The sequence below is a fragment of the Lactuca serriola genome, chromosome 9 (assembly GCF_051521515.1).
Source record: "Lactuca serriola cultivar US96UC23 chromosome 9, Lser_US96UC23_V15, whole genome shotgun sequence".
In the NCBI taxonomy this organism is placed as follows: Eukaryota; Viridiplantae; Streptophyta; class Magnoliopsida; order Asterales; family Asteraceae; genus Lactuca; species Lactuca serriola.
The window spans coordinates 124,049,365-124,062,699 of NC_136416.1; the positions used below are offsets into that span (position 1 = coordinate 124,049,365).

Consider the following 13,335-nt stretch of genomic DNA (forward strand, 5'->3'; position numbering starts at 1 on the left):
TTAAAGGTTAGGCCATCGGGTCCAGAAGCCTTCTCACTTCCACATGCCCATACTGCATTCTTGACTTCTTCATAACTAAATGGAGTTAAAGGTTGTGTACGAAAATATCACCTATTTGGCTCTATAAAAAGTTTTTTTTATTCTTTTTCATTTTCATACTTCGGAAGTCACATATCACGTATTTGGGCTCTACATGGAAATTGTTATCATTTTAATTATTATTATCTATCTATATCTATATCTATATTTATCTCTCTATCTATCTATATCATACATCATACATCATACATACTTATAAAGCTAGCATTTTTTCTTGAATCTCATGCATTTGAAACCCCCTTTTTTAACTTCCTCAAACCACATTAATTTGAAACCCCATTTTTTTAACTAATACAACTCAAAAGTTTTCTTAATTATGATTTAACACTCAAAAGTTCTATAACTTATATTATGTTTAATTAGAATTTAGTGAAAAGTTTACTATAAAAGGTCAATCTTTTGGGAAGACATGCATACAAATCATATACAAATTTCATAAAGAAAACAAACTTAAAGGTTTTTGTGTTGGGTTAAAGTCTCATGATCACTTTTGAAGATATGTTATTATATTAGAGCTTTTGTAACATCCTGTTAGGTCCAGATAGTGTTGCGTCTTGGGCTCGACATTTAGTCCATTTAATCTCCGGTATGGGCCTGTCCATCCGTGAGTTATTTTGTAGGGTTTAATATTTATAGATGCTTGCATGCATCCTAGAACAAACTTTTTGATAGAGATTCTAATAGTGTTCATCGTTCTTATCTTTTGTAACCCTAATATCCTCTACAGCGGAAGTTCTTCATCGAGCTCTGCTGAGGATTGAATCAATTGAATCATTCGACACATTCAGATTCATTCTTGTGTTTTATCTTACTGTTTTCGCTTTCTTGATTTACCTGTTATAAGATCTAATCGATCAAATAGTTTTATAAACTCATCACATCCCATTTTAAAGTGATTAATTAAATAATAAATCAGGAACCCCGAGAAGTAATTATTATCATTATTTTATATTATTTGAGCCTAAAATCGAATAATAATTAATAAAGTGTTGGTTTCAGGGTGCCAAATGGGATACTTTTGATTTCCGAGGGTTAAAGAGTAAATATCAGACTTATTCTTAGAAGGAAGCCAGGGTAGAAATGGTAATTTATGGATCTTAATTGAGAATAGTTTGTAGAGGAGGGGTTGTTTTGGAATTTTTGGACTTATATTGAAAAGGATTATGGAGTCAAGGGCCAAATGGTAATTTTGGGACTTAAATTGAGAGAATATGGATGGGGAGGGACCAGAAGTGTTATTATGGAATGAAGTTTATGGGATCAGGGTATATAAACCCGTCACCCATTAAACCCTAACCCTAATTGGGTTTTCCAGCCGCCAACTTCAATTCAACTCCCTCCAGCCGCCACCACCCCTTATTCCTCCGATCTCCGATGCTACAACACCCCCCACTGCCATCGAGTCACAACCGTCATGAACAACCTGCTGTTGGCGTCGAGGACCGCCGGGAAAACCCACGTACGGAGTTGCTATCGCCGCTCAGATCGTCAATGAGCTCACGAATGGGCATCTCTCCGCTGCTGATGCTATTTCGCCTCGGAGATGCCACCGATAGCGCCGATGGTAGGCGTTGTTGTCGCTCGCGACTAGCCACTGCCACTGCCGGACGTCGGGGACGATCGAGAGAGATGATCGGAGCCACCACCTTGCTGTAGAGGTCGTAATCTCCAACCATTGCCGCCGCAGATGCTGCTGATGAAGACGAGGACCACCGACGGGTCCGTTCCTCTGTTGTTGTGGCTATCGTTCGAAGTATCCGCCGACGTGGGGGAGTTCTGCCGCCAAGGGTCGCCGCCGCTGCCTACTTTTCATATTCCTGCTGCCGTCGCGGCCCAACTCAGGTGGGAGTTGGGTCTATTTCCGGGAAGGAATGTGCGTACACTGCTGCTTTAGGGTGTTAATTTCGTGTGTGGGTGGCTATCTTAGCCGGAATCTCTAGTGGGCCACCACCACCACCGTGAGGTGGTTGTTGCCACCATGAACAGCCGCCTACCGCCATTAGGTGGCTATGTTTGTGTGTGTGTGTGTTTATTAGTATGTGTGAGTGTGTGTGTGTGTTAATTGGATGGTGTTGTAAATTATAACAAAATGGAATAATGGAAAAGAAAATCTGTCACCACCACCGTAGGGTGGTGGTTGCCGCCTCCTGCCGCCACTGGCCGTCGTGTCGGGTGGTGGTGTGCTTTGATTGTGTTCGGACCTCGTTTGAGGGATGTTTGGACAATGCGGGACCAAAGAAACCCTAATTGGCCCAAAGAAACCCTAATTGGCCCAAAGAAACCCTAATGGGCCAATAAGGCCCAGTGTGACCTAAAAGCCCAACCAATGGACTAATGGGCTAGTATTGGGTTGGATAACCCTAATTAGGGTTTGGAAAACCCTAAGGGCATAAAACCCTAATTGCAGAAATCGTTTGGGACACACATGAGAAATTAATTATTAAACCTAAGATAATAATTAATAATCATTGACATACTAGCTTAAGGCAATAATGGACTTAATGGATTAAGTCCTTAATGGGTTAAGTAAGAAACACTTAACCCTAATTGTCATTTTATGTGAAACCCTAATTTCACTTGGACTTTGTGTTGGGCCTTTCTATTAGGCTTTGGCGATTGGACTATTAATGGGCTTTCCAAGAACAAGCAAATGGACTAAATAATCATATGAGGTTTAAGACAATGTGAGAGTCTTGGGCCCAATTTGGAAAATTGGGCCATAGATGGGCCATAACTATGCCTGTATGATTATGTGATGTTGGGCCATGGGAATACAAATAGTTTGGACTAGAATAATTGAACGGACCTTAAGGAAAGACCATGTAGAGGTCTAGGCCCAATTTGGAAAATTGGGCCATATGTTGGGCCTTGGCCCATTACTTGACTTTTGGGCTTTTGGAGTGTGAGTTGGACTTTGGGCTTGGAACCTAATTATTAATTGGGTATCGTCTGATGTTAGCAGTTCGGAAATCTGTCAATCAGCAGCTGGAGTGTACCTGCGGGACTTCAGCAGTGCCATGTGAGTTCTCCTCACTATATCAACAGGGTCTAAGGCACCAAGGCCGGCCCTTTATGGATTATTTTCGAATTATTGCATGTTATGCTTATTGATTTACATCCTGGTAGTTAGGATGGTGATATGCTATGCTTTAGTGACCCGGTTGGGTCGGTATCCTGGTATATAGGACGATGCTATGTTAGTGACCTGTTAGGTCGATATCCTGGTTATAGGATTGTTGTTATGCTTTGTGATATGTTAGATAGGTTTGACTTTTATATATATACATGCTAGTGTTATATGATGTCTATGTGCACATGATTGTCCTGGTTATAGGATGATGCTATGTTAGTGACCGGTTAGGTCTGTATCCCGGTTATTGGGATGTTGCTATGATTTGTGATTTGTTAGATCGGTTTGACTGTTATATGAAATGAACTAGCGTATGATATTTATGTGCACATGTTTGTTTGATTGGGGGTTGGGTTGAGGTGGCCCTACTTTGTGTTGTAGGCCAACATACCCGGCGAGCGGTCCAGATAGGTTGTAGGCCCTGCGTGGCGGTCCAGACGTGCCGAAGGCTCGGAGAGCAGTCTAGATAGACTGAAGGCCTGTGAGGCGGTCCAGTCAGGTTGATGACTCATTATGCATGTTGTTCTGTATTGGTTATATGATATGGTTATGTTTGTATGGCGTTTGTATTTTGGGGAAACTCACTAAGCCTTCGAGCTTACATTTATCGATTGTTGTTTTAGGTATTCTGATGATCGTGGGAAGGCGAAGGCGTGATCGTGCACCTCCTTACATTTTCATGATTGATTCTGGGGGTACTCTAATGTTTAATCTATTTTGAAAGTAAACTGTAATAACTTAATGGTTTTAAATCTTTTAAAAAGTTTTAAATTGGCTTGAATTTTACGGGTGTTACAGCTTTTAATTTGTAAGTTTGTTATACTTATTCGTTTTTATATTTTCTTCGTTTTTGGATTATTGTAATACAGTTGTTGTATATTTTGGTTTAATCGTTAATATATTTATCATATGTTATATAGGGTGATGTTGAAAATATTTAATTTCATACATACTTATAAAGCTTGCATTTTTTCTTGAATCTCATGTATTTGAAACCCTTTTTTTTAACTTCCTCAAACCACATTCATTTGAAACCTCCTTTTTTAACTAATGCAACTCAAAAGTTTTCTTAATTATGATTTAACACTCAAAAGTTTTATAACTTATATTATGTTTAATTAGCATTTAGTGAAAAGTTTACTATAAAAAGGCCAATCTTTTGTGAAGACATGCATACAAATCATATATAAATTTCAGACATAAAACAAACTTAAAGGTTTTTTTGTTGGGTTGAGATCTTATAACGACTTTTGGAGATATGCTATTATAATAGAGCTTTTAATTTGTAAGTTTGTTATACTAATTCGTTTTTATATTTTCTTCATTTTTGGATTATTGTAATATAGTCGTTGTATATTGTGGTTTAATCGTTAATATATTGATCATATGTTATATACGGTGATGTCGAAAATATTTAATTAAATATTTTAAATATTTTTTTTTTGTTTTGTAATTGTACCGATTCAAAAAGATAATTAATTAAAACACATACATATGTTATACTTTCCATATCTCTCTCTCTCTCTCTCTCTATATATATATATATATATATATATATATATATATATATATATATATATATATATATATATATATTATAATAGAGGTCAAAACACTTCAACCAAAATTCATTTAAAATCTAATATTTCAAGTGCTTTTTAATAATGATTGTAAAAATTTCAACATGTATTACTTAATTGATTGATTAATAAAAATATTAATGTTTTGAAACTCCTAACTATTAAACATAAATTATTTAATTTGTTAGTTAACTAAAAAAAATTTCCTACATAAAGATAACATTTTTATATTTGGTTAATTATATTTGTTTATGTAATTAGAAAACAAAGTGTACATAAAATGACTACTTCAATTTCACATACGAATCGATACCACTAGAGATGTATGCTGTCTTTAACCGGTGGTAGAAAATCCACATACCCTTTTTAATTATTTATATTAATGCTTAGTAATATTTATTTTATATAATCCTATTCACCTTAATTTTTTAGGTGCAAATTAAGGAAGATGATTCTTGGCGCACCAATATAAAGTCAAACGTACGCCTTGCAAAATATGTAATTAAAATTAAATATCTTATTTACTAATCGACTTATTTTAAAACTCTTGATGACATTTATGAATAATGATATAGTTTGTATGACTTTATTCATAATTTCAATGTTTAATATTTGAAAGTTTATATATGAAACCTTCCATGTTTTGGTGTAATATAAACAGTTTAATACAAAGTTTATTAGTTCAATATTGTTTATTAATAGCTCATTCAAAACACCTAATTTCTTATTTTATCCAAAAAATATTATCGAACATAAGGAAACTAGATTATATTAATGATATACAAAAGCTTATAATATATATTGAATATTATAAAAATAAAAATAAAGTTTATAAGGTATGAACTATATTAGATAGTATCAAAATATATGTTGATGAATTTTTATGTTATTTGATAATTCGGTTAATGCTCAAAACATGACCAATCTTAATTTCATATACAAATTATTATATCAAATTTAACAACGTTATTGTTATATTTAAGAAAACATATGCTCTTAAACATCTTAAAGATTTATAGGTGTTTATTGGCTAGTTTTTTTTTTTTTTTTAATAAAGTAAGTGGAAGTATATAGAACAAGGGTCGATAATTAATTGGAGAAAATTCCGGCGACGATTCCATCGGGAAACCGGAACAAATCAACAATGTATCTGCAGCTAAGCCAAGCTCCCGCCGGAGCTACCACTGCTTTATCCACACAAACACTTCATCCCCCAAAGTTTACCCATCCCGTTCATCCCCTTTTCTCCAATCGCCGCCCTAAATTCTTATCTACAACCACTTCCACATCGTTCTCCAACCACAGAACCGTAATCGTCAATGCCGACATCACCAACAAATCGAAACCCACCACTCCGTTCACTGATTCTGAAGACCAACCCATCTCCGTCGTTGGCCAAGAAAACGTTCCTCTCGAGGGCGTCATTCAATTTGAAAAACCCGATACCAGTGCCCGTTTCAGGAAATGGGGGTAATTCATTCTTCCCTATGTTTCTATATACGTAATCGAATTTCATTGTATTTTTACTAATTTTCTGTTGTTAAGTTCAGTCATGTGGCTTTGCTTTCTGGTGGAGATGTACTCGCCATCCTTTTGTTCTCCGCAATAGGGAGGCTTAGTCATGGTTTCCCTGTTTTCGATAGCGAAACTTTGCGAACTGCTGACCCTTTTATGGCTGGTATAGCCATTTTTTCCTCAAGTTACTAGTAAAACTGTAGAGCTATGAATATTATCTTCATGAAATTTTGTGCTAAAGTGGATATAGACTTTTATCAGGGTGGTTTTTAAGCGCTTATTTTCTTGGGGGATATGGAGACGATGGCCGAGGGGTGAATGGTAAGAGCAATGCCATTACTGCTGCTGTCAAGTCTTGGGCTTTGGGTGTTCCTGTAAGTTATTTATATTAACTTTTCACTGATTTATATATATTTTTTGGTTAGGATATTATTCATTGTTGGTAGTTAGACATATTTCTCTATTCGTTCCAATAGTTAATTGTTTATTTGCTTTCATTAGACAAGCTTGCAAGCTTAGATCCTTGTTCTTGCTTGCGAAAAAACCTTAGTTAAAGCACATGAACTCAAACCATATAATGGAATCATCAAGTTGTAAATGATATAATTCCTGGATCCATGTGTTCTTGATGCGAAATATACATGAAGTAACATATTTTTAGAACATACAAGAACAGTAATGCACACATTTAGATATTTCTAAGCAAATAAAAAGACCATCTTTAATTTCTTTGTTTATGTATCACATGCTATAACAGTTCAAGAAACCATTCAAAATTGTGGTGCTAGTGTCATTTGCTTCTAGTTTTACTTATGCTGCTGCTACAATCACGCATTCCACACAAAAATGGATGCCTTACTATAATCATTATTGGTGTTGGAAAATTTATAATAAACAACATAATATTTCATCTTAAACTTCAAAATTATAGTCAATGTCATATTTACAAAATACTAATATATAATGCTATGTTTTTAAACATAAATATACTCTAGAATGTTAGAAGTATTTGAGTTCATAAAACTATAAAAGATAACCTCCAACCGTTTCCTATATTTCTTGAGTTTTTCAACGAAACAACTCTATCCCATATTCCTATACTTCTAATTTATTCCAACAAACAATTAAATATGTAAGTGTCAGGGGTATTTTGGGTATTGTGTCCTCTGTTTCTGTTAGGAAAAGTTGCTATATGAGTAGTGGCTGTAATTGGAAGTTTCGAAAACTAGATATGCCTCTCTTTTCGATAAGGAGAATCCGGATGGCTAGATACTAAGGGCAAAACTGTAACGTCCCAAATTTCAAACAAAAATTTTCATTTTAAATTAAAAACAATCATTCCAATTTCATTAAAAAGGTAGATAAATAACAAGTTGTTGAGGTTGACAAACCACAATCAAAATCAGAGTAATAAAAGATAGTGAAATAAAAATGCGGAAGACTCCAAAATATATTCATGGATGCAACTACTCGAAGTCCTAAGAAATCAGCTACACAAGCCGCCTAAACCAGTCATAGGCCAAACCTCAGTTTATAACTCAAAACCTCCAATTTGACCAAAAGTCAAATTGGTCAAAAATTCAACGGTCAACAGTCAACGGTCTTCACGCTGTGACCAATCACTGTGTCACACCGTGACTACTAGGCGATAAAGTAGTCGCGAAAACCGTTGAAGCCGCGCCATGAATTTTGGGCTAACAACCAACTTTCACCTAAGGCCTTAATCCTTCAAGACCTGAACTTTAACCCTCCAGATCTCATCAAAATATGGTGTTAATGGATAAAGTTCCCAACTTTATCCATTTGCATGTCCCAAATACCAAATCTCTACTTCTAGTTCAAGAGGGACCAAAAATGTAACCACAACCTAACCTTGCATGACACGACATTTAGGACCAAAATCAACTTCAAATGTCAGAAAAGTCCATAAGACCCCCCCACTCAACCTGTGGGTCTGTAGTAACTCCACCCAAACAACATGAGGGGACCAAGAATAAGTTTATAAACCTAGATCTACAATTCAAAAAGCAAAAAGATTGGAGCTCGAATACTAAAAGAGGTCCAGATCAAAGAAGAAACTTACCTTGGATGTTTCATGCATGGAAATCGTAAGGCATGGGCTAAGTGGCTGCCTTCCATGACACTCTTTTAGGGGACATTCTGGGGACAAGAAGACATGTATAGCAGAATTTTACATGTTAAAAATAAAAAAGTTATGGCATCTTAAAAACATTATACCAACAACTTAAAAAAAAAGTTTTTTGATGAATTTTGGAAGCTGAAAATCATGTTATTGTTTCTTATATTTATATAATTAATATATGTGTAATTTTATAACGGGGTCCCTGTGGGGGTTTCGGGACGGGATTTCCTACCCCCGTCCCCGCCCCCGGTTTTTAAAAAAAAAATTCCCCCAAACGGGACGGGACCCCCACGGGACTTTTTGACATCCCTAGGCCACACTAGGAAGAGGAAGCTCTCTTCTCCAGCTGCTTAGGAGGGGAGCCAAGGATTCAACGATAATATGCTTTCAAGTGTTAATGACTTGATTCAGATTGACTGACTAGCGACTCATGGGAAGATTTTTGAGAAAGTGCAACAGCAGTTTCCTGATTTTCACCTTGAGGACAAGGTGAAAGTTTTGTCTATAGCAAGCAGGAGGGGCAAAAAGCCCAAGGAATACAATTTTGTTTGGTAAAACTTTAGAAACTTGAAAGTGATATTAGCAAAAGCATATCAGTTTCCAACCTCCAATTGACAACGTCCATTCCATTGGTTTCATCAGGATGATAACATTGACAACAATTGACCTACAAAACAATCACGGAAACACTCTCCTAATCTTATGTTATCAACTCTTAATCCTATCCTATACTTATTACTTGGAATAGGAATAAAACCATCAACACTGACTCAGACCATTGCAGAAACTTCTTTCTGATAATCACTCACTATTTGATTCAGCGGAGGATTCTTTTCTCATGATTGATAGCAGATCTATAACAAATTAAAGAACAAAAAAAAAAGTGATCCAAAATCGTATCAGGATAAGATAAAATAAACAAATAATTATAAGTACATTGCTATATCTTGGATTCTTCCCTTTTTGGATATGGTGGCCTTTTGGTTTCTTATGAGTTTCAACTTGTCACTAAGTAGAGCATCCATCTGTGAAATCTTAAGATGTGTTGTGTAATTATTGTAGCTATCCATTCTCCTTTTCATTGGAATTTTCATCTGATTTAGTGGTAGTCTTTCAATTCTTTTATTGAAAACTAACGAGAAACATACTTTTTATCTATTTGTGTATTGCAAAATCCTACTTCCATTTCTTTTTTGTTTCTTGGGCTGTAATTTTTAACAGTTGTATTCTTTTTAATTTTTTTTCTTAATAAAGTTTGCTGAGACTCTCTTTCAAAAAAAAAACATTGTACTATCCATTTATGACATTGTATATTCAATTTTCTTTTCTTATTAGGGCATATTATTATTTGAAAAGTTTATCCAACAATGTTGTAAGACGAAGAAATGAAAGTAAGATACAATAAACAAATCAGTGAAAGTACATTATTGCTCTTCTTTTGAGAGGCAATAGTTTCTTTCTTCTACCAACTCCTCAAGTATAGCAATATTATAGTTTCTAACTTTCTATATAGTACATATATATAGTAATTATATAGCTGCTACTTTGTGTGTATTTATATAGTTATATTGAACAGAAGAAGTTATTCAAGTATGTTATTTGTTATACATGAATCTACGACTACGTTGAATTAAAATATGTAAATAAAAAACAAAATTAGCATTTGATGTAATTAAATTTTTGTTCAAATTGGATAACTCATAAAAGAAATAGCCAAAAGTTATAGTCTTTTTTTTTTTTTTTTTTTTTTTCTCTAAAGTTTGATATTTTTAATGGAAAATATGTAATTACAAGTTATTGTTTTTTCAGTTAGGAATATTAATAAGGGCCACAAGTATAGGGCACATCCCTCCAGCAAGATTCATTGCAGTTACGTTGGGTAGTACTGCTGTGTTACTTATAGGGTGGAGAGCAATAATATCAAACATCTTAGCTGATGATAAGAGCAAGAAGAATGATGTCTACAAGCGTGGCAATCCATTTGAGCTATTTGAGGTACATTACTTCACCTAAACTTTTCATATTTCTGATAGCCTTAAATATGCAAGAAATACCAACCCACTTCTACCTCCCTTCATTTGATTTTTATTGCATCCTACTTTCATTTCTTCCTATTACAATAATACATTTGAAAATCTACCATCTTTTAGCAATGTCATTTAGATAAAACAAATTTTACTGTTATAATTGGATAGATTTTTCTAATGTCCTAATAAGGTAGAAAATTGGAAGTACAATGGGTATAGTAGGGTAAGATTATACAGTACTAAATTGCAATGCATTATTAAGAAAAGAGTTAAAAATACCATGTTGTAATAGAAAAAAATGGAAGTAGGATGCTAAAATAGACAAATAAATAAAACTACATTGTAATATCATGCATGGCATTTGTCTGCATTTTGTCATATTGTAACAAGAAGAAATGAAAATATGATTTGGTCTTATATTAGTTGTGAACGCTAGTTATTTTCTTGCAGTTGCTGACGTCATTGGTACGAAGATGGTGACACATGTAGTTATACTATTCAAATTCATATTGTAATTATTGGAAACTCTAAGGCAACAGTTTTACAAAAATACTTTTAACAAGTAATTTGTTTTCGTTCCTTTTCCTTGCCTGATATAACAGTTAATTCTTACAATGGAAAGTCGATGAGGTCCATTTAATGAGTATAGATATTGTGTGTTAGTTGCGAGGTCCATTTAAGGGGTGTTTGGATTAGCTTATTAGCTTATTGCTTATAGCTTATTTGTGGTGAGAATAAGCAATAAGCAATAAGCATGGGGAGAGATACTTATTAAAATTAGCTTATTTAGTTTAATAAGCTGGATTTTATCCAAACACTCAAAGTTAGCTTATTGTGGAAATAAGCAATAAGCACCTCTTTTTTTCCTATCCAAACACCCCCTTAATGAGTATAGATATTGTGTGTTAGTTGCGCTACAAAAAGGGTCTGGCAAAAGTGAGTTTTTTTTGTTTTGTATGAGATCTGTATGTATTCTACTTAGACAATGTGATGGGCCAGCTAGGGTTTAAAAAAAAAAAAAAAAAGCAATTTGAAATCGAAAATCATATTAGTTTGAAAATCTGGCGATTTGGTTTTCTGGCCTAGCGGTAAGGAGTGACTCTCTTAATTGAGAGGTCATGGATTCAAGTCTCGTTAGAGACAAACTGTTAATTTAGGAGTATATATATATATATATATATATATATATATATATATATATATATATATATATATACATATATATATATATATATATATATAGGAGCGTTCAATCGAGAACATTTCTTATCGTGAGAACATTTAAAAACAAATTTGATAAACACAATTTTTTTAGTTAAAATTATAAAATAATATTCATATAAATCAAAAAATAATTACAAACAATTAAAAAACTCACTAACACCACTCACCACCGAACCAACACCACCCACCACCACCACACGCAACCACCACCAATCACTAACCATCACCACCAACCACCACCCACCACCCATCACCACCAACCACCACCCGCCACCACAATCACCACCCACCACAATCACCACCCAACCACCACCACCTGCCACTACCATCACCTGCCACCACCACCCACCTCCACCTCCCATCACCACCGCCTGCCATCACCACCAACAACCATTACATACCACCCATCACTACCACCTGCCACCACCACCACCACCACCCACCCACCATAACCACTACCACCACCACCAACGACCAACCGCCACCACTACCCATCATTACATACCACCACCAACCACCACCCGCCACCCATCACCACCCACCACCCACTACCACCTGCCACCATCACCCATCACTACCCACCACCCGTCACCACCAGCACACATAACTACTTCAGACTTCATCTTTCTCTTATGATCAAACTTTTCGACCATGTCATGCCTTTCGTTGCCATTGCCTATGTCCATAGAGGTCTGGAAGGTAGATTCACCAATCAACTTTGCTTTTCCAGTGCGCCAAATCATCGCTGATTCAACAGCAATAAGCAAATAGGTAAGATCGATGAGGGTCACGTCGTGGTCTATCATATAGTACTCTTTTACGAACTCACTATATGAGTTAGGAAGCGACTGAAGAACTCAGTCAACAGCCAGCTCCTCACAGACAACGACTCCCAACATTCTTAACCTATCAATGTGTGACTTCATCTTTAAGACGTGTGCACACACTGACTTTCCTTCTTCATGTTTACTTGCCAAAAGGGCTTGAGTGAGTTTGAACTTTTCAAGCCTTTGAACTTGTGGGTTAAGGAGAACAATAGGAGGAGGTGGAGGAAATGAAACATGATCTCGTGTTCCTCGATCGAATCATGGAATATCATCTTCATGTGGAAAGCTTGTTCAACAGGATTTGGGAAGACCATAATTGTCATACTTAGACATCTTCAAAACGGGAGAAAATTCAAGTTAGTTGATTGATTGAGTCCTTAATAAATCACCCAAATGAGATATTAAGGCTAGGACCCAACACAATATTCCACAACTTGGGAGAGGGATGCCGTAACCCAAATTGCAAAACATTTGAAGGTAAGTGAATGACGATTCACTAATTTTCCACCATAAAAAACGAAAAAGAGATTAGCTTTTAAATGTATTGAAAAACTCCTAGATCCTTTGAGATTCATTGAACTTTTCAATGGCATGTTTAAATCTTGATATGCCCCTCGATTTGTGATTGGGATGCCGCGGATCACAAAAAAGGGTGTGAATAACCATGCAAACTTACATGGTGCCCCCAATGTTACAGTCACCTATTCGATGTGCCGGTTAACCACACACGCTCCACCGAACTATGACAAACATTGAGTCACCCTTTGCTACCTTTGCTTAGAACCAGTTA

At 35.5% G+C, this 13,335-nt stretch overlaps 1 protein-coding gene across 1 annotated transcript; it reads left to right on the plus strand.

Moving 5' to 3' along the window:
- The first annotated feature begins 5,855 nt into the window (after positions 1 to 5,855).
- LOC145073765 (uncharacterized) lies at positions 5,856 to 11,140 on the plus strand. Its single transcript, XM_079020259.1, has 5 exons — positions 5,856 to 6,279; positions 6,360 to 6,487; positions 6,586 to 6,698; positions 10,277 to 10,462; positions 10,945 to 11,140. The coding sequence occupies exons 1-5, from the start codon at positions 5,954 to 5,956 to the stop codon at positions 10,972 to 10,974; spliced, it is 783 nt and encodes a 260-aa protein (XP_078876385.1). The 5' UTR covers positions 5,856 to 5,953; the 3' UTR covers positions 10,975 to 11,140.
- Positions 11,141 to 13,335: the final 2,195 nt, after the last annotated feature.

Excerpts from the sequence above, each read along its gene's own strand:
- LOC145073765 (XM_079020259.1), top strand. The coding sequence starts at position 5,954 with ATGTATCTGCAGCTAAGCCAAGCTCCCGCCGGAGCTACCACTGCTTTA. Across the intron at positions 6,280-6,359 it reads GCCCGTTTCAGGAAATGGGG|TCATGTGGCTTTGCTTTCTG; the intron begins GTAATTCATTCT and ends TGTTAAGTTCAG. Across the intron at positions 6,488-6,585 it reads TGCTGACCCTTTTATGGCTG|GGTGGTTTTTAAGCGCTTAT; the intron begins GTATAGCCATTT and ends GACTTTTATCAG.